Genomic DNA, 22,391 nt, shown 5'->3' on the forward strand with positions numbered 1-22,391 from the left:
CACGTGAGAAGTGGTTTTGAACTGCCTCAGACCATGGAGGTCGTCGAAGAAGTAGCGACCGAAGCCTCCGAACCAGGGAGGGCCGAGGCCGTTTCGCCCCCAGTTGTCAAAAATGACAAAGGGAATTTGGCCGGTACTTCCCGATCAGAAGATAATATGCCTAAGGAGGCTCTTGGGGTGATCGACCTCTCTGGGTTGCCTTCGTTTACCGATTGAATGATAAACAAGGCCCATACACTGAAAGGTAACCTCGGCGAAGGGGCCCAAGGATTCTACCACCTCAGAGGATATTACCGAGTTGGGCGACTTATCGGTACCATAAAAGACATCATCCCCGGGAGCCGGCGGGTCCTATTTGAGCCCCAAATTAGTGAATCAGTTCCCAGCCCCGAGTGTTGATCCTACTCGGAGACGGGCAATTTATATGTCCATCCCGGAGGATGCCCGGGTTCTTTCTTCCCCGGTGGGAATTTGTAGTTACCTTCGGTGCTTGGTGACCGAAGAGGATCAAACCAAAATGAACGAGGTAGAGGCACCCTACCTATTCGACGAAGCTCAACAGGCGCTGAATCGGGTAATTTCAAATGTCCCTTCATTATGTATTTAGCTTTAATCATGAATAATCATAACATTTTTTTTTTTTGTGTTTATAGGCCTCTGTACTTCATCATGAGGCCTTTCTTCGATACTGGGAGGAGTCAAAGCGTTACGAGGTTGAGGCCCAGGAGCTTGCTGAAAAGAGGGACGCTTACAAGCTCCGTAGTGAAATATTCCAAGCTGAGCTAGAAGCGGCTCGTAGAGAATATACCGAATTGGTCGAGTACGTACAGAGAATTTTTGGAGTCAGTGATGATGAGTGAGACTCAGTAGCTAATAATCCGAACTCACAGGTTCAGAATAAACTTGACGTTATCGAGCAACTCCAAGGTGAGGTAGATGCGGTCAAAGTCGAGACCGAAGAGTGGAAGAAAAATATGGATCGCCTGGCCTCGGAGAAAGAGACTGCCCCGGCATAGTTGGCTTCAGCTGAGGCTCATCTTTGGGATACAAAGGAGAAGAATTTAGCGCACGCCAAAACTATTGAGGGACTCAAATCTCAGCTGAACTCGACCGTTTCTAGTCAAGAGAATCTGGCTAAGGAGCTTGAGGCTGCCAAGTTAGAGGTCATCACAAGCCAAGACCGAGGCCGATAAAAAAGTGGCCCAATTCAAGGTTGATGTCGAGGCTATCTAGGAGCAGGCAAAAAACTCGGTGAAGCATGCAAGGTGGGAATCCCAAAGGGACACCCTCGAGGGGGGTCCATGCTCAGAACTTCGACATATTGACCGAAATCAAGAACGCCAAGATATGCGAAGCCAATGCCCGAAAGCTAGCTTTTCCTGAGGAGGATTCTGAGAGGTCTGAAGAGTCGGGCGAGTCCGACGGTGACAAAGACCCCGTAGGCGACGACGTAGCCCCCGATGAAATTTAGGCCATTTTTCATCTTTTGTACTAGTTTTTTGTTGAGGTTGTTCAGCCTTTGTAGAAAACATGCATCGGGGCTGTCCAGCCCTTGTAAATAAATTTTGATATATATATATATGTATGGCTTTTCCCTTCTATGGCTTTTTAAACTTTTCCTTTGCTTTTCTATTTGTGTTTGTAAAGGTCGAAATGCCTTAGCATGCAATGGTTAAGTTATGTTCGAAGGTTCGAACAAACCTTGCTTTTACAACAGTCCGCGAGTGAATGTTCGAACTCGGATTTAAGATTGCCTTTAGGCTCGATGCTTAGTCCCCGAGTGAATGTTCAAACTCATATTGAGATTTCCCTTAGGCTCGGCATCGATCGACAGTTTGCCTTTTGGATCGATGCCTAGTCCCCGAATGAATGTTTGAACTCTAATTGAGATTGCCCTTAGGCTCGACATCGATCGATAGTCCCCGATCAGTATTAGTATGGCCGTATCACTAACCCATAAATATTCAAGCCCTAAAATTCAATACCCATTGAATACCCACACTAGGGTTGGGTCACAACCCTAGCTATGGGTCTAGCTACTCATAGCAATAGCAAAAATCAAAGATGAAAAGAAGATAAAATTCATAATACTATATTAAAAGATGAAAATCTAATGTTATAAGGTGAATCTAATACAAAATTGCCCCAAAGGGAAGTTTCAGCCGTCTCACTTGCTCAGCAAAATACACAACATAACCTAGAAATAACAAAAAAATTATATTTATACTAAGTTGAAATTTCCGGACAAAAATACCTCTGCGGAGGTTACGCGGCCGCGTAATTCTGACCGCGGCCGCACTCCTGCTTTAGCGGCCGCGTAATTCTGATCGCGGTCCGTGTTCTTCACTTCTGGATCTGGGTTTCGCGGACCGCGTAATTTCCATCGCGATCGTGTAGGAGACTTCCGCGGCCGCATAATCTTGACGCGGACCATACTTCTTGTTTTTGCTTAAAATGTAAGCTCTCTGAACTTCAGCAACCGTGGTCCGCGTAATTCCAATCGTGGCCGTGCAGGGACTTTTGCGGCCACACCTTTGTGACGCGGTCCGCGTTCATGTTTTAGCCCAAAAATCCATCTCTCTGAATCTTCCTTTCGCAGACCTCGAAATAGTGCTCGCGACCGCGTTGTAGCTTTCGCAACCGCATAATATTTGTGTGGTCCGCGTTTCACATCTTTTGGCCCAGTCTTGGTTTTGTTCCAAGTTTTGACTCCTTTATGAGTTGATTATGACTCCTTTGGTTCATTTGGAACAATCCCTGCATGCAAGCAAGCATATTACACTAGTTTCCGGGAATACCTTCACGCATTTTTGGCCCTAAACACAAGTAAAAGAGAGCAAATAACAGGTTAAAATCCCTACTTATCAAATGCCAAATAAGCTTTTATGCCCTCGAGTGTTTTTAACTCGGTACGGCCTTAGCCTTTAAATTCGGGAAATGCCAAATAGGCTTTTATGCCCTCGAGTGTTTTTAACTCGGAATGGCCTAAGCCTTTAAATTCGGGCAATGCCAAATAAGCTTCATGCCCTTGAGTGTTTTTAACTCGGAATGGCCATAGCCTTTAAATTCGGGTAATGCCAAATAAGCTTCATGCCCTCGAGTTTTATTAACTCGGAATAGCCTTAGCCTTTAAATTCGGGCAATGCCAAATAAGCTTCATGCCTTCGAGTTTTATTAACTCGGAATGGCCTTAGCCATTAAATTCGGGCAATGCAAAATTAGCTTCATGCCCTCGAGTTTTATTAACTCGGAATAGACTTAGCCTTTAAATTCGGGCAATACCAAATAAGCTTCATACCCTCGAGTTTTATCAACACGGAATGGCCTTGGCCTATTAAGTTAGGCAATGCCTATAGTCCCCGAGTGAAGTAAATGTTCGAACTCAGATTAAGGTGGCCCTTGGGATTGATATCTTTAGGGGATCAGGTGTAGGAAATTCCTTGAAACATGCAAGTGACGTTTTTGAAGACAAGCTGTTTATATGCGAAGAAGAGTCTCTTTTTATATTCCTATGCATAATAATTGTACATGTATACACGTTTTGTGCCAGGGGTCGAGTGATTTGAGCGGGCACAGTTCCTTTGACTGTTTGGCCCTTACGATAAATCATGTTGATCGAGGCCCTTCAATCATGAAGCCGAAATGCCTTGTTAAATCCGATATCTGATGATATTGCCTTCATAGTGTTCGAGGTTAACCGATGAGAGTCCTCGAATGCTATCATGATCATTGTCACTGGTTCGTATCCCGCCTTTGATTCTAAGTTAGCACGATTACTTGTTACCTCGTTAAAAACCTTTCCAGAAAACCCATTTGGGACAAAACCGGTCCAAGGAAAAAAGAGTGCAACGCATGCTTTCAGACCTAGGGTCTCGTATCATCATTTGTAGATTGCCTACAAGTGTCATTTTGAAATGTAAACAACAAATAAAAGAAAGAATAAGGGATGTACCCTAGCAATAATATTGTTTTAAGTGAATTATATTCTAGTTGTTCGATAATTTCTTGTCGTTCATTATTCCGAGCTTGTAGGATCCCTTTCCGGTGATCTTGATAATTTGGTACGGTCCTTCCCAGTTCGAGCCCAATTTTCCTTCGTTCGAGTTTCGGGTGCTCATCGTAACTTTTCTTAGTACCAAGTTCCCGACGTTAAAATATCGAAGGTTGGCCCTTCGATTGTAATACCTTTCGATCCGTTGCTTTTGGGCAGCCAATCGAACAAGGGAGGCTTCACGCCTTTTGTCCAATAGCTCCAGACTTGTATTCATGGCCTCATCATTTGATTCCTTTGTTGCATATCGAAATCTGATACTTGGCTCCCCGACTTCGAACGATATTAGGGCTTAGGCGCTATAAACCAATGAGAACGGCGTAGCCCCGGTACTGGACTTCATAGTCGTGCGGTATGCCCAAAGGACTTCGGGTAGGATCTCCTTCCATTTTCCATTGGCATCGGTTAACCTTTTCTTTAGGTTTTGGATTATGGTTTTGTTGGTCGATTCGGCTTGTCTGTTCCCGCTAGGGTGATAAGGTGTCGATAAGATTCTTTTGATCTTACGATCTTTGAGAAACTTGGTCACTTTTCTACCGATAAACTGTTTCCCATTGTAAATATCTAATTTTTACTCTTTTCATTTCTCCTACGTTATATTATTTTTAGGTTTATTGTGTGTGTTTATAGAATTTAGTATTAGATTATTAATTAATTTATTAAGGGGATTTAAAGGTTTGGATTAATGCCATTTTCAGTTGAGTTATGCACAAATCAGACCCAATGTTTTAGTCCAATTCGGTCGATCCAGTCCAATTGTTAGGTTGCCAAGACCCGGATCAAAACGATGTAGTTTCATAATAAAACTACGTCGTTTTGTTTAATGAATCAAAGATCCAATCTCATCCATCCATGACCCTCTTGATCTAATGGCCACCATTCAATCTCTCTTCTAATATTTAAAACCTCAATTTTCAGATTTTGGCCCCCATTTTTACCCTACCTTCTTCTCTCCTCTTTCTCTTTTCACTCTCTCTCACCTCCTCTCTGGCAGTCGCCTCTCTCCATCGTGCGCCGCCGCCTGAAATCGCTCACCGGTGGCGAACCACCTCCAAACCACCCCAATTTCGCACCATACAATCCCCTCTTTCCATATCTCCAAACCAAATCCTTCAAAAATCCCTCAAACTCCTTGTATCTTAGATATAGGAAACCCTATCCGCCGCCTATTTTCCCAAAATCAAAGAAACTCCGGCCACTACTACCCTACAACACACACATGAATGTATAGAGCTATGCGATACCAACACTTCCCCCCTAATTTCACCTATAAATGCCGCCCACCACCGTTGGCCACCTTACTGCTGTCGCGGCTCCACTGCCTCACCACCACAAAAATGCCCTGAACCCCTACTTTAGCCCACTTGACCCAAATACTCATGTTCCCTTCTAGTATAATGCCAAAACTTACTTGTTTTGGGTGTTTGCTAAAAGGGAACTTGTGTTCCGGGGTCGGACAACCGCCTCTTGGCATCTCCAGTATCTTCTCGTGGCTTGAACAACGTCAAGCACGCTCGCTAGGTATAATCGTCATCTCTTTACTTAATTTTTGATTTTTTTAGTAGTAATAGGTTAGTTCTTGATTTTAATTTTAGTTTCTGATTTTAATTTTTCTATTTTGGATTTGTTGTTGTTAATTAGAGTTTCAAGTTAGATTTATTTAATTAGTTATTTCCATTTAGTTTAGTTATTTGTTAGACTATTATTAATTAAACATAATCTTCAGTGTATTAGTTTAATCGTTTGCTTAGTTAATCGATTGTTTAGTTGTTGAACGTCGTCGTCTGATTGTTAACGATGCTCGTTCTACTTTGAGCATTAGTTTGTGAATTCAGTTATTTGTTCTATGTTTAGTTTGCACAAATCAGTTTGAGTTTTAGTTCCATTTGAAGTCTGATTTCTGTTTTGTCAATTCTTAGTTGTTTGAGTTTGATTTGGTTCAAAATCAATAGGATGGTATTGATGGTGTTAAAATTTGAAGTTTAGATATGGTTTATCATAAAATAGGGTACTAGTGGCCTACTTTTTACTAGTAGGGTGGCTGAAATGATATTTTTTCTTCTTGCTTCTAACATAGCAGATTTTCAGGGTGTCCTTTCACTTTTTGGACAGCCTTTGAACAATGTTTAGCACATAAAGTCAGTTCTTTTGGACAGATTTGGATAGACTTTTGGTGAACCAAAATCTGTCCAAAAAAGTAACTTTATTTGCCTCTGTAAGGGGATGCTCTTTCCTCACTTCAGGCACTCTATCTTACATTGAGAGATATCTGTACACTCTAACTTATACTTACACACTTCTTAAGAGCTGCTTGAGTGCACAAAAATTTGAGAGAAAAATTAGCAGCTGAACATAAAGAAAGTACGTTGAAATTGTGAGCTTTGTGAGTGTTTCTTAGAGTGAAAACTCTTTCAAAAAAACAAGTGTTTTAGAGTTGGTTATGGGCTTCTACTCTAAGATCTTCGGGTTGTTTCAACATTCATATTACTGCTGTTTCACAGCTGTTTTTGCTGTCTTTGTTGCTGATTTTCTGCTCGTTCACTGTTGAATTTCATTTTGTTGCAAATCAGATAACCTACTAAACCTTTGTATTGCAGATTCTTGATGACAATGAAAGAAATTTGAACCTGTTTAGAATGTTGGACCCATTTGATTTCATTTTACGAGTTTGTTTAAAGTGCTTTAATATTAAGACGTGTGACTTATGCACATAAATATGTGGCAAGTAGCTGAAGATGCGTTCTTCCTTTCCTTCTATTTGAAAGGACTAATGTCTGTCTCTTTTGTTTAATGTCTTAGCAAAAGGTTTAGTTGCTCGTATATTTTGAGGTAACGTATATGTGTTTGTTAGTAAGTGATGTATGAAATCAGGAATTGATATGTGTGCAAAAGTAGGAAATATTAGTAGAGTGAGGCAAGTAGTGTGTAACTTGAAAGCTGAGATGTAAGGCTTTAGGGTACAATGTTAAATGCTAGCAATCTTTGATTAGTATTAAGTAGGTTTTTATGATTATTCATTACTATAATATTTATTAAACTAAGGAAGTTAATTTGGGGGTGGAAGTGGTTAAAAGAAAAAGTACACTCACGTGCCTTTTTATTTATTTATTCGGGTTTGAAGTTAGTCTCTTTTTTTTGGCTTTGTTATAGATTCTAAGTTACTACAATTTTGTTCACAAATCTGAAGTTCTTCAGCATTAGTTGTAGGTGTTAGTTATTTATTTGGTTTCCTTGTTTTCGAATATTAGTGGTTGTGGGGTGGGGTTTAATTTAGTAGAAACCTTTTAAGGTCCAAGCTGAAATTTGTAGGCCCATAATGATATTTCAGCTAGCCCATGTCTTTTAATTATTCCAGCAGGCCCAATATTCGTATAGTCCAGCTGGCCGTGTGCTGTCATAAATCCAATAAGCAAAGTTGGCTCAACTTTTATATTTTTATTTAGTCAAGTAATCTCAATAAAAATCAGATCTTTCTTTCGAAATAATGCATCAAGAGGTCGAATATGATGAAGATAAGATTTTTGAGGAAATAAAAAGAGAGTTGGAACAATTTGAAAACAAGCCTAGGCCCAACCTCAATGAACCTGAGCCAATTTATATCGGAGGTCATGAAGAACTCAGAGAAACAAAGATAAGCATTCACACTAAACAAAAAACCAGAGATGCCTTGATTCAACTTTTATTTGAATACATAGATGTGTTTGCTTGGTCTTATGATGATATGCCGGGCTTAAGCGATGATTTAGTGGTTCATAAGCTTACCACATATCCTTATTTTCCACCAGTCCAACAAAAGCAGCGAAAATTTAAAACGGACATGAGTGACAAAATCAAAGAGGAAATAATGAAGCAACTGAGTGCCAATATAATTAGAGCCGTACGATACACCACATGGGTGGCAAATGTTGTGCCTTTTGCCGAAGGACGGAAAAACTGGAGTCTGTGTTGACTACAGAGACCTGAATAAAGCAAGTCCAAAGGATAATATTCCTTTACAAAACATCCACATACTTGTAGATAATTGCGCTAAGCATGAGATACAATCTTTTGGGATTGCTATGCCGGATACCACCAAATTCTAATGGATCGGGATGATGCAGAAAAGATCGCTTTCACCACTCCATGGGGTACCTATTGTTATAGAGTCATGCCATTTGGTTTGAAGAATGCAGGGGCAACTTACATGAGGGCCATGACCACCATTTTTCACGACATGATGCACAAAGATATTGAAGTATATGTCGATGATGTCATCATAAAATCAAATACACAGGCTGATCACATGCACGATTTTAAAAAGTTCTTCAAACGGCTTCGAAGGTATGACCTTAAGCTTAATCCAGCCAAGTGTGCATTTGGGGTTCTATCTGGAAAACTTCTCGGTTTTATAGTCAGTCGGAGAGGCATCGAGTTGGATCCATCTAAGATAAAGTCCATTCGAGATCTGCCACCCCCGAAGAACAAAAAGGAAGTCATGAGTTTGCTCGGGAGGTTGAACTACATCAGTAGGTTCATTGCTCAGCTCACAACCACATGCGAACCCATCTTTAAGTTGCTGAAAAGGGATGTTGCTACCAAGTGGACAGATGATTGCCAAAAAGTTTTTGACAAGATCAAAGATTATCTGTCAAAACCCCCGTACTAGTCCCACTTGAACCTGGTAGACCTTTGTTTTTATATCTATCGGTGATGGATAGTTCCTTTGAATGAATTCTGGGGCAACATGATGCGACATGCAAAAAGGAACATGCAATCTATTATTTAAGCAAGAAGTTAACCAATTACGAGGTTAAGTACACCTTTTTAGAAAGAAAATGTTGAGCCTTGACTTGGGTCGCTCAGAAGCTGAGGTATTATCTTTTGGCCTACACTACTTACCTCATATCTAGAATGGATCCTTTAGAGTACATATTCAAAATGCCAATGCCCACTGGCAGTCTCGCAAAATGGCAAATCCTGCTCACAGAGTTTGACATCGTCTATGTCACTCGCACCACAATGAAAGCACAAACTTTGTTAGATCATTTGGCAGAGAATCCAGTTGACGATGATTACAAGCCACTTAGTACATACTTCCCAGACGAAGAGATCAACTCAATAGAGGAAGTAGTTCCAGACGACAACCATGTTTGGAAAATGTATTTTGATGGGGCTGTCTATATCAAAGGAGTTGGGATCGGGGCAATCCTCGTCTCACCTATTGGACAACATTACCCTGCAATGGCCCGACTTCGGTTCTTCTGTACCAATAATACGGCATAATACAAAGCTTGTATCATGGGTTTGAAAATGGCCCTCGATCTGGATGTGCATGAACTATTGGTTATGGGAGATTCCGACTTGCTTATCCGGCAAGCCCAAGGCGAATGGGAGACTCGATACATCAAGCTTATTCCATACAAACAATGTGTACATGACGTGAGAAAAAGATTCAAATCCATAGAATTCAGGTACATCCCCAAGTTTCACAACGAGCTAGTCGACGCCTTGGCTACCTTAGCCTCAATGCTCCCTTATCCAGTCAACACTCATATTGATCCATTACAAATCCAAGTCCGGAATCAACACGGTTACTGCAATACCATTGAGACAGAACCAGACAGTGAACCATGGTATCATGACATGAAATGATTTCTGAAAATAAGGTAATACCCATAGCATGCCAAGGAAGATCAAAAAAGAACTATAAGGCAACTCGCTAGCGGTTTCTTCCTGAATGGAAAAATTTTGTACAAAAGGACCCAGATTTGAACTTGTTGAGATGCATAAATGCCACAGAAGCTGAGCGGATCATGGTTGAAGTGCATTCGGGGGCATGCAGACCTCACATGAATGGATATGTTTTGGCGAAGAAGATTTTACGGGCAGGGTATTATTGGCTCACTATGGAGCGAGATTGCTTCAGTTTTGTTCGCAAGTGTCACCTATGCCAGATTCATGGTGACTTGATTTACTCGCCTCCTTCGGAGTTGCATCCCATGTCCTCTCCTTGGCCTTTCATTGCTTGGGGAATGGATGTTATTGAGCCAATCGAGCCAAAGGCTTCAAATGGGCATAGATTCATTCTAGTCTCCATTGATTACTTCACCAAGTAGGTGGAGGCAATTACTTTCAAAGAAGTCACCAAGAAAGCAGTGGTAGACTTTGTTCATTCCAACATCATCTATCGCATTGATATACCAAAGAACATTATCACTGACAATGCAGCCAATCTAAATAGTCATTTGATGAAGGAGGTATGCAGCAGTTTAAAATTGTGTATTGCCATTCTACCTCTTACCGACCTAAAGCCAATGGAGTCGTTGAAGCGGCCAACAAGAACATCAAGAAGATCCTTAGGAAGATGATCCAAGGGTCCAGACAATGGCATAAAAAGTTACCTTTTGCTCTTTTGGGATACCGCATGACTGTTCACACATCTGTTGGTGCAACTCCTTATCTGTTGGTATATGGGACGGAAGCTGTAATACCGGTTGAAGTTGAAATACCCTCCATCCGGATCATTGTGGAATCGGAGATTGAGGATACAGAATGTGTAAAGACCTGTTTGGAACAATTGATGTTGATTGATAAAAAACGGCTAACAGCAGTATGTTTCGGCCAATTATACCAGCAAAGAATGGCACGCGCTTACAATTAGAAAGTGCGCCAAAGGAACTTTGAGGTAGGCCAACTCGTTTTGAAATGCATTCTTCCACACCAAGTAGAAGCTAAAGGAAAGTTCGCCCCGAACTGGCAAAGACCCTACATCATCAAGAAAGTGTTACCGAAAGGGGCCTTGCACTTGGTAGATGAAAAGGACTGGTACCAGACATGACTATTAACGCAGATGTAGTCAAAAGATATTATGTTTGATATATACCTACTGTAGAACTTCCACACATGATTTTCTCAGATCGATATAACGAAAGTTATCTTTGCTCACTACCCTAAAATGGTGTCGCCCTTTTGTTAACCCTTTTGTGCCATATTTGTCTTCTTGGTTTTCCCTCCTTTTGGAACCCGTGTACTTGTAAAAAAAACAAACAAATCTTCTAAGTCAGTGAACTACATCCGACCTGATTCTGAAAGAATACGTAGGCAGCCTTACCTTGGGTTCGGTCCCATCTCAATAAAAAATCCATATTCTCAATACTCCAAAACTAGGACAGAAGTTTGTTTTATTTTACGGTTTCTTTGTCTGTAAAAACGGTTCCAAAAGTTGTAATTTGGTTCAAGGTTCTTTTTGCCTTTTACCTGTTAGGAACTTCTGATCGATCTTTGAGAATGTTTGAAGTCCACATGCCAAGGGTGTTTGGCCACCTTCTGCATTCAGTATCTTAGTAAAAAAATGAGAGAGTCTTATCAGTGAAAACCCATATAGGAACTGTAAGGCGACAATAAACAGAGAAATGAGAGTCTTATTGGTGAAAACCCAGATGGGCACCATAAGGCGATGGTGAGTAGAGAAATGAGAGAGGTCAGTTAGCGAAAACCTGTAAAGGGCGCTATTAACCGAATGGGGGTCTTCGATACTCCAGTATGAGCACAAACAAGACAATTTCAAGATGAACATTGGCGATGGATTTTGAGAATTAGACATCTCAGACGGATTAGGCGTCCAGTCCAAAATGGATGTCATGATTCATTGAAGTCAGCACACACCTCCAGATAAATCTCCCTATTCCTCTCCCCGAAAGGGACGCCTTTTGTTTAGACACAATTCCTTTTATTTTGTAGTTGTTACTTTTAATTGCTCTTCTGTTTTTCCCATTATTTTTCTTTGAGTCCCTTTCGGTCTAATCTTGCATCAAAAGCAAAGCAAAGAAATGACTGTAAAACTGGCTATAGTTTTCTCATAATACCGAGCATAATTTGGGGCATATATGGCATTAACAAAGGCACGAATCCATCTGTGATATCTTTTGCTAGGCCGAACAAACTATCTCGAAGAAACTGATAAGGTCACCTAAGAGGGACTTGCTTCATGGGAAAAGTGGACATGCACTACGGACACAAACTGATATTGGGCTTGCCACGTTGAACCCGTTTAGGACTCAAACTGCTGACATGATCCTGTCTTGTAGACCGAGTTGTTCTACGACCTTCGATCGAATAATGTTGGCCAAACTACCTGGATCAATTAACACACGTTTGATTCTAGTTTTATTTACGAATACATATATTACCGGTGCATTATTGTGAGGTTGTATGATCCCTTTCGCGTCCTCGTCGATGAAGGATAAGGCTCATTCAGGTATGTAGTCTCGAGTTCGTTACTCCCTAGTGACGGAGATTCTGGTGCGTTTCAACATGGGCCCTTGTGGGATGTCGACTCTACCGATGATCATATTTATGATGTGTTGAGGTTCGGTATCTTCTTGTCTAGTCTGTTTGTTAGAATCCCTGTTTCTAAGTGGTTCTTGGCTCGGTCGCTCAAAAATTCTTGAAGGTGCCCATTGTTGAATAAACGGGCTACTGATCTCGTCCAAGTCACACCTCTATTCGGGGTTGTAAAACAGTCGATTGCAATAATAATACCCAACAAGGAGTCGGGATCGAATCCACAGGGAGCTGAGATGGGATTAGTGGTATATATTTGGATAAAGCACGTGAGGTATCTTGGTTGCACTTTCACAAATATGGTTTTGTTTTTACTTCTAAAATTACGTTAAGGATTACAATTTTAAAGATATAAAACTAAAGAATATTTTTTTTGGATGGTTTTTAAATATATAAAAAGTCCTAGGGGTATGACCTTCACCTAGGTTTGCCTAACGGGTTGTAAACTTTAAAGCTTGTTTCGTTGGCCTGGGTGTATTATAGCAATCAACACTCAAATACCCACTCAATACCTCTCGGTAAGAGAATGATTTTGCTCAATTTGGCTTTTTCGAGTCCAAATGGGTATTGAACAAAACAGTTGATAAAATACTCAAGTCGGGTTTTACTATCTCTAGGTTCAACCCTTTAATTGGGACTATCAATCTCTTGATTTATCCCAAATTCTTGTTAGCTAAGTTTTCCTAGACTAAGTCTCTCTTTATCAAGTAGAGACCAAGTCAAATAGGCATAAACTAATATTTGTAACCATTAATTCTACAATTAAAGGCAAGAACAAGGCTAAACAATAAACACCCAACCATAAATAAGCCACAAATCAAACACCCATTAGGTTCACACACAAGGGTTGGGTCACAACCCTAGCTAAAAATCTAGCTACTCATAATGGGTATAGAGGAAAATAGAGAAGGAAAATGATAAAATTCATATTGCAAGATTAAAAGATTAAAATCCAATGTTAAATCACCAAAGCAAGCTAAAGTTGCCTAAAGGGGTAAAGAAAAACTGCTACAGTACTTTCAATATTTAGAACTTGACCTAATTTCGTGAAAGTAGTCTATTTATACAAATCTCGAATTTTCGAACTAAATTGCCCATTCGGAGGTTCTGCGGCCGTACAATTATATGTGCGGTCCGCACAATTATATGTGCGGTCCGCACTTCTCTTTAGATCTTGACAGAAGTTGACTCTGCGGCCGCACATTTCTGGATTTCGGCCGCATCTCTCATGTTCTGCGGTCCACACAATTCTGGGTGAGGCCGCACTGGGCTCTTCTACGGACCACACATTTCTTGAGTGCGGTCGCATAGCTATTTTTGCGGTCGCACAATTATTGTGCGGTCCGCATTTCTTCTTGAGCTTGAAATGAAACTCTCTGAACTTTGGCTCTTACTTGGCTTCTGCGGCCGCACAATAATTGTGCGGTCCACACTTTGCACTGGGACTTTGTTGATTTTCCTTCACATTCTGCGGCCGCAGATAGAAATCTACGGTCCGCACTTGAGCTTCTGTGTCTGATTTTTGTCCTTGTTCAGATCACTCCTCCTTGAGTTGGATTTCATCGTAGTGTCTTATTTTCCAATACTCCTGCAGGTAAGCATATTTCATCAGTTTTCGGGAATACAATTAGACACTTTTGGACTAAAACGAAAGCTAAAAGGCGCTAATAAGTAGTCAAAATTTCCACTTATCAGCTACTTCTTCTCTCAGTTGTCGACAATCTTCCGTTCTATTACCGTGAGTGCCATGATATTTGCACATCTGGTTAGAGTCCCTTTGAGCTGGATCTGATTGTAAAGGTCGAGGCCATTTGGTGTTACTGATGCGCCCAATAGCAGATATGATAGCGGTAGCATCGTTTTTAAAGTTGTATTCTGATAGCCTCAGTGCTTCTTTAGGCCTGATGGACCCGTCGAAGCTATTTTTGGTCACGAGTCCCTGGTTGTTTCGACCTTGATCACTTCTCCTGTCATTTCTTACGGGGTTCCGCCCCGACCCACTACTCTTTCGATCTCCATTATAGGGCTGATATCGATCCCTGTTTGATCCTAGTTCACGATCGATGTCCCTCTTAGCTCTATCGAGAGTCCTGGCGGGATATATAGACTTTGAAGGTACCCCGAGTTGATCATCTTCGAATCTAATTTTCGATTGATACCAACTGTGTACATCGGTCCAGGTAATGGTAGGGTATTCTATCAGGCTTTGCTTTAATTGTTACGAAGCCACCGAGCTTCGAATATTGAGTCCCTGAGTGAAAGCTTGAACAGTCTAATCATCAACGACCGGTGGCAGATCCATTCGTTCCATTTGAAAACGGGACACGAACTCCCTGAGCATCTCGTTCTCCTTCTGTTTGACTTTGAAAAGGTTCGATTTCCTGGTTTCGACCTTGATGGCACTGGCAGGTGCTTTTATGAAAGAGTCTGCAAGCATAACAAATGAGTCAATAGAATTAGGAGGTAAGTTGTGATACCATATCATGGCTCCCTTCGACAAGGTCTCCCCAAATATTTTTAGCAAAACAGACTCGATTTCATCGTCTTCTAAGTCGTTCCCTTTGATGAAACATGTATAAGAGGTTACATGCTCATTTGGATCGGTCGTTCCGTTGTACTTAGGTATTTCAGGTATACGAAAATTCTTGGGGATAGGTTTTGGGGCCGCGCTTGGAGGAAATGGTTTTTTCATGAACTTCTTGGAATCCGTCCCTTCAATATCAGGGGTGCTCCTGGGATTTGATCGACCCTGGAATTATAGGTTTCAACTTTTTTATCGTTCGCTTCAATCTTCTTTTCCTTGACTCTATCCGCTTTGTCAGCTCCTCGAGCATTTTTCTAATAGGTTAGTCCTCAACTCTTGTTCATTCGACCTTACCACAGTCGGTTCCATTCTACGAGTGACTTCTTGGGGCGGATCGGGTTCAACCTTGCTCGGTGCCTGGGTTCAGCTGTGTAACTGAGCTATTGCCACCTGTTGAGCTTGCAACATTTCGAAGATCATGCGTAGGCTAATCTCGTCTTCTTTAATGTTTTGTGTGTTTCGAGCTGCAGATCGGGCTCCACCACGGGCGTTATTTTCAGGGTCGGTACGCAAGTTCGCGTCGATGGCCACATGTGAATTTACATTAATTGGATCCGCAATCTGAATTCCAACGACATCAGCGGGTGACCCCACATTAGCGGGCGCCATGTTGTTATTCTCACCTTGATGACTGGCCTCGTTGTCGATATGTAGATGTGCTAATACAGAGTTTGTCATTTTTGGCCTGAAATCAAAGATACTTCAAAGAGCAAGTGTTAAGTAGTGTGTTATGAAAATTTGCATCAAATAACCACTATTGTCCTTAGCCCCACGGTGGGCGCCAAACTGTTTACCCAAAAAATCGGATAACAATTGAATTTATACGCGGTTATAAGGATATGTGATCTAATTTGACACAAAGTGAGAAATCAGACTTAATATGGAATAAATAGAACAATAAATGCAAACCATACAGATTGAACAATTTAAGCCTCGCAATGATAACTTCCTTCGAATTTAGACGTGATATTATTGAAGGCAGAATAATATGAACAAAGCTGGGAAAAATAGTATGTAGTTCTTTCAAGTATGCTACAATGTGTCCCTATGAATTGTCAAGTCCCCCTTATATATTTGGGGAGATCTTCTTTTTAAGACATTATTTTATCAAAAACATAAGTCCTTGATTTTGTAGACCGTTGGCCTCTTTTTTGACTTAATCCCGTGATTTCTGCCATAATGATTGGTTAATTGCGAGAATCACGGATCCTTGTCGGGTGAGTTGGCGAAGCTTTTCTCCGAGGCCGTTAGAAGCAGGATCGGTGGTGCTTTCGGTAAACTCGAGGACAAATATGATGGTCTGGTTGAGGTGGTTAGTTATGTTTGCTAAACTTTAGATTCATTTAATTATTAAAATGTAAAAATGGGTATATAAAAAGATAATTTTCGTGTTTGTATATAGTTGTTACATGAGAGGGAGTGCAAAATAGGTAAAAGCGATCATCGATTGAGCAAAAACATGAGAAATATATATTTGGTTCCATCTTTCTTATGAAAGAAAAAGACAGTTGTTCATTCCTGAAGGAAAATGCCTGCTTCGTTCCGCCGACCGTCCTTCTTGTCTTAAACTAAAACTAAGGTTGTTGAACATGTCGTCAGCTTCAAAGTTGGATTAACTAAGCTCTCTATGATAGTTGATAGTGGTGAAAAACTATACCTCTTATATTGAAAAGGGCTTTGTATAATCTTTCTATATTTGAAAAAATCTGTGATTTTGGTGACTTAGTTATTAGGATCGTTTTGGCTTTACTAGTTTGTATAGATAGTAGCATAGAAACTAACAATGTATATAATGTAGAAATTGTTTTATGGTGAAGGACAATATATAGATTACAATGTACTGAATAATAATAAGTTGGAAATAGTTAATTTTACTCAAAATAATCTTTGAATCTGTGAATGACTTTACTATTCTTCACTCATTTCACAATTTTTTACACATGAAAATAGCTAGTAGCATCCCTATTTCTCAAATTCTCTTTAGTCATGAATTAAATAAACTAACAAATATCAAATCTTAAACATTTTAGGTTCCTCCCTTCAACTTTGAATTAATTTTCCAATGATGGTTTTTATATGAATAATATAGGAATTTTTATGTATGATTTCCTAGTTGTTATTTAGATGTCGCTAATGCGTGTATATTTTCTCCACATTTTATTCTGCCGAAGATAATTAATAGATTCAATCATAAGTTATAGGTATAAAAAATTGAGTAGTTTTAGTTTAATACAATAACCCAATCATTGTATTAGTTATGCAGAATAAGGATAAATTAGTAATAAGGGGTTAGTCTCATAAATTTGTTGATCCAGCAATAAACAACTTACTACTTGGAACACCATCGAAGTTACTAGTATTACTTACATGTCATACTAATGCACTAACACAATGAACTGTTCGGAAAAGTATTCAATACTGATTTGGTTGAATCAAAACATTCTTGAGCTACGCCTGACTTGCCAACCATGGCCCAAACTGAATCAGTTGGCAAGGCCCATATAACGTTAACGTGATGAGTTTTACCCTCGAAACAAAGTAATTAGATGGTTTATAATTTGGTCTCTGGCTATTTGTTTAGTTTTGTAATTCACCTAATGTTTAGTTGTATTATATTTTCAGTGAAAAATACGAAAAAGAAGACTGATAGTTAAATTAGGAAAAAGATCTACCATTCCTTTATATTGGAATTCAATAGAACAACTGAAAGTCGAACAAATTCAGCAATAGTACAACACTTTAACTGATCTGGCTACTACAAGCAACATGTCTTCCCCTCACTTGGTCAATCAATAATCAGTCAGTATCCTTGCTTTAGTGGCTCATTAATTAATCAATTTCATCCTGTATTAAGGGGGAAAAACAAAAACTTAGGGCTTCCTAAACTCATCATAGAACAGTTTAAGGCTACATGTAAGATGCATTTTCTTTAATAATATGCCATCTCAACCTCAGAACAACAAATTCAACTGGACACTGAGAAAGCTTAACATAAAAGGGATATCAAGTGCCTTAATTCAAAACCTCCTCACAGTGACAATATTGCACCCCCATAATTTCAATAATAGTTGGATTTAAAGAGGAAAAAATGCAAAAAATCCAGGGGTGGGGAAAATATTCTTAAAGAACTCCCAAGTGTAAAGCTGACTTAACTAGTCACTTCTACTCACAAAAGCTAAACCAACCACCAAGAATAATCCAATCTTGTACAAACCCTTCTTTGATGTATCCTAAGCTGTCTTGGGCCTAAGGGTCTTTTTCTTTGGTTGCCTCCGGTTAATCGAGTTCTTCATCCCCACAAAAAACAGCAATGCACCAAGAAGTGACACGCTCTGCAAAGGCACAGAATCGATTAATTCATGTTATATGCATTTCACTCGTCAAAGTAAATAAAAATTAAGTTGACCAACCTGCAGGAACTCTTGTAGAAGAGTAAAATATTGTGGTTCTCCAAAGTTAAGGTGGCAGATATCGTGCAGAAGTGGAGTGGCCAACATCAAGTAAAACATCTGCAGTATTAAAGATAGATGATTGAACGTTTAACATAATTTAAGCACAAATCTAAATGAAGGGTCAATTCCAGAAGAGTGAAATTCCTAACCAGGAGAACAGCACCAGTGAAGCTGCCAAATACAAATAGCAATCCACCCAATCCCTTTAGGGCCATGAATAAGGCTACCACATGCCTAACCTGAAAAAAGTGATTCACCAATGTCATACCAGTATCTGTCTTTAAGATGGAATAAACAAAATTCAACTTATCTAGTCAAATAGGAAGCATAACAAATAGTATAAGCCATTACATCAATTTTTGGTGTCACTGCCCCCAACTTGGATTCAAGAAAATCCTGCAGACCAGCCACTTTGGGAGCCAATTCCTTTGCAGCAGGCCCACCATCTTCCCCAAATTCATGGAACCTGCAAAATCGCATACCACAATGATGAAATGCATTGATGCTCGGAAGAAGGAAATCAGCTATCATTTCACCCACATTAGTTTAGTAGATGGCAAAATCTTTGCATCATCAAGGAAGAAGACGAAAAATTTTGAAGGGGCAAAAAGCTATGAAAACTAAAATTGTGAGATTGTTGCTTTATTCTAAGAGTGGGACCATAAGAAGAAAGAAGCAAACTAAGATGGAGTTCATGGAGTAACCATTGGTGAAACACTTCTACAATAGTCAAAAATACTTCCACCTCTTGATGGGATGGGGCTAGGAAGCATTAAATCTCAAAAGAAAATCACTAGCACCATTTTTTCTATGCAGCGCAATTACATTTGACTACTGCCTTGGTAATTCACAAAATTTTAACCATAAACTAATCACAGACAGCAAAGTATTTGTAGTTCTTGGATCATTAAACTTACAACACTAGCATTACTCAAGAAAATACAGTAATCTAATGAACCTGCGGAATAACATGTAATGTACATCTTGAGAGAAAAGACAAGAGTTGTTTTGCATATTTTAAAGTTGAATCTAACGATGGAATGCTCTTGCTTATTATGACTAGAGGAAGGAGGAGAGTTCTACAACAAAAGGGCGAGTTATCCCGTGGAGGAAAAAAATAACCAACCACCACCAACAAAAACATAAACTAGCAAATATAGCATTAGCTATCTTAATATCTTTTTTAGAGCAGAAAGGAAAGTTCACATTGAACTGAAAGGAAAAATTTCAGCCGGAACTGAACTATTTCCCTACAATAGAAGCAAACAGAGATCCCACAACGGAAGGCATATCTACAGAACATCAAAGCAAAAGATTAACTTCATTCACCAACACAGCTCACGTAAATTTTCTTTCACCACCAAGCAACACCTTAGCTACCTTGAGAGAAGGAAGATAAAGCCCAAAGTATCGCGTCCAATATCAATATCTAACAATGCAAACCAAGAAAAACGACGGAGCTGAAATATTTCTTTATGCCATGAAGTGTTCATCCTTAACCTACTGTTGACGGACTACATGTTATCTTTTATAACCGAACACTTCTGGCTATCTCAGACTAGTCACTGGCTATACCATCCTATAGATATCTTCCAAAGAACTCAAAGTTAAAATTTAGCTCAGTTTGAGCCAGGTAACCGTATCTGATGGCAGCTCGCTAATCTATGATAAACAAAAAATTGAATCGTCTGTCTAACTCAAGCACAGAAAATACAGCAACACCAAAAAGATCAATCTTCTTCCTCTTGACAGTAATTGCATACACAAAGGATAAAATGCCTCGAAAGGAGTGATTTTCAATGACCAATTCGCACAAATGGGTTTTCATGCACCAACTACATAAATAACGAACTGAAAGAAATAATTTTCAGTAACCAATTAGTACAAATCGGGTATACATGCGCACTACATAAAAGACCACCCTCAAAGAAATGAAACCATTATCCGACCTTCTTTGGCAGTTTCTCCCCATTTAAGCAAAGAATTAAAATTACAAAATAACCGCTCACCACAGTCCAAAATACTGTTCTATCAAGAAGACATGGGAGAAAAATCGAAGGTAAGATAGTAATAGTACTGTTAGGAAAACATGCCCCTATCCATCTGATTAGATTTAACTTAAGGACACATTGGTCAGAAGCAAATTTCAGCAACTTGTGCTCCAAGGGAAACTAAAACAGTAACTTAGACCTAAGCCATGAAACATTACCAACATAAACTGCATCACGACTGAAAACTACTCCAATGCTTTCCCACAAACAGGAGAAGTAAGAGATCAAACAGAAACTTCAGTAAACAGTTATAAACACAAAGAAGAAACTAGAAAGAACATAATGAGCACCCCACCATTTTAATTTTCAATACCACATTTTCCACCCAGCTAGGAGAAAAGGGAACTAATATACAATTAATTGCATCTAACCATACATATTACAGTAATAACAATTTCAAACTTTTAGGACAGTTTTAAGCTTATAGCCCTTTAGCTTGAACAGATCACCAAACCCTTTAATTTCCAGCTTCAACCATATACTCACTACACACATGTATTTCAAAACCCACATAGCATAGCACCATATTAAACATATTTGACTGTGTATGTGCGTACATATGCTGGATCTATCAACACCCACATACTTTTTCTTAACTGTACCATCAATATTGACAAAAAATGCAGCAAATACGACTAGATATAAAGAACAGATCTGAAAAATAAAGAGAGGGAGGAAGAAAGAATACATTTGCCAAGCAGAAAGGATGAAAACAGAAGCAAAGAGAACCCTTCCAAGAAATGAAAAGAACCCCATTTTGCTATTACTCTCTCCAAGCTGCTGGGGGGCAAGACCGCTAGGAGAGAAGAAGGAAATTGAATGAGGAGGCAGAGCGTAGGTGGCCTTTGATTTATCGACTTAAAGTTTGAATTTATTAAAGTAAGTATTGATGATGGGCGAGGTGAAGGGTTGAAGTTTTTTTCCTTTTGTTTCTTTTTGTTTTGCTAGTGAATTCCAATTTTTTTCAAACGTCCAGATTTTTCACACCAAAATAGGAAATGTTTAATCTTACAACAATCCGACAAACATATTATATGTATTTTAATTATTAAATTATAGTCAGAATAAATATATATATATATATTTATTCATGGGAATAATTTTGCTCCCGTTTAGCCATAAAATTTGAGAGATTTTCTTCAAATTTTGTTTTCAAATTGTTATAGATTTTAACCATTTTTTGGCAGATTTTGAAAACAAAATTTTCAAATCCCAAAAATAGCTCTAGAGTAGTTTTTGAATTTTTTTTAAAGTTTTCTACTCACAAAACTAAATATTTATTCAAGTAAAATGCATGTTCAAATACAATTTCAATTTTCAAAAGTTATTTTTCATCTCATCTTCAAAAACTCATTGTTTTTTTTAAGTTTTAATCAAATCTATGTCCAAATGTTAGATTGGTATGGGTTGATGTAATGCAAAGTGGAAGAGACTTTTTCTCGAATAATTGTCTACAGGGGTGTACAAACACAACCCAAAAACCGCACCAAACCTAAAAGTCAAACTAAACCGATTAAAAAACTCGACTGGGTTTGATTTGATTTGGTTTGGTATTGAGTAAAAAAAACTGAACTAAACCGACATAAAAATATAATTTTTATATATACTTCTAAGAATTATCATAGAATTTTCTTTAAAAAATGTCTAGAAATATTTAAGATTCTCTTATGGGATGTAATATTTAGTAAAATATGAAGTGATCTATCTTTATTGGCTTTAAATAATAGGTTGTATGATCACTTTCTTATTAAGTGTTAGTGAAATGTGTCAATTCTTTTGTTCTTCCATATTCATATGTCAAGATCTATTACATTCTTATATCTTTTTCGAATTTGAAGTGGTATTTTGACAATTTAAAATTAAATAGAACATATTATTATATAGGTATCATATTGATTTTATGTTTAATTATTAAATTCAGTTAACCTTGA

The 22,391-nt window shown here is 39.0% G+C and overlaps 1 protein-coding gene across 1 annotated transcript; it reads right to left on the reverse strand.

Moving 5' to 3' along the window:
- Positions 1-17,865: 17,865 nt before the first annotated feature.
- LOC104096722 (uncharacterized) lies at positions 17,866-21,371 on the reverse strand. Its single transcript, XM_009603137.4, has 5 exons — positions 21,149-21,371; positions 18,761-18,875; positions 18,559-18,648; positions 18,368-18,466; positions 17,866-18,289 (listed from the first exon to the last, which is right to left on the reverse strand). The coding sequence occupies exons 1-5, from the start codon at positions 21,214-21,216 to the stop codon at positions 18,188-18,190; spliced, it is 474 nt and encodes a 157-aa protein (XP_009601432.1). The 5' UTR covers positions 21,217-21,371; the 3' UTR covers positions 17,866-18,187.
- Between the last annotated feature and the right edge of the window lie 1,020 nt (positions 21,372-22,391).

Source organism: Nicotiana tomentosiformis, chromosome 6, assembly GCF_000390325.3.
Source record: "Nicotiana tomentosiformis chromosome 6, ASM39032v3, whole genome shotgun sequence".
Classification (NCBI taxonomy): domain Eukaryota; kingdom Viridiplantae; phylum Streptophyta; class Magnoliopsida; order Solanales; family Solanaceae; genus Nicotiana; species Nicotiana tomentosiformis.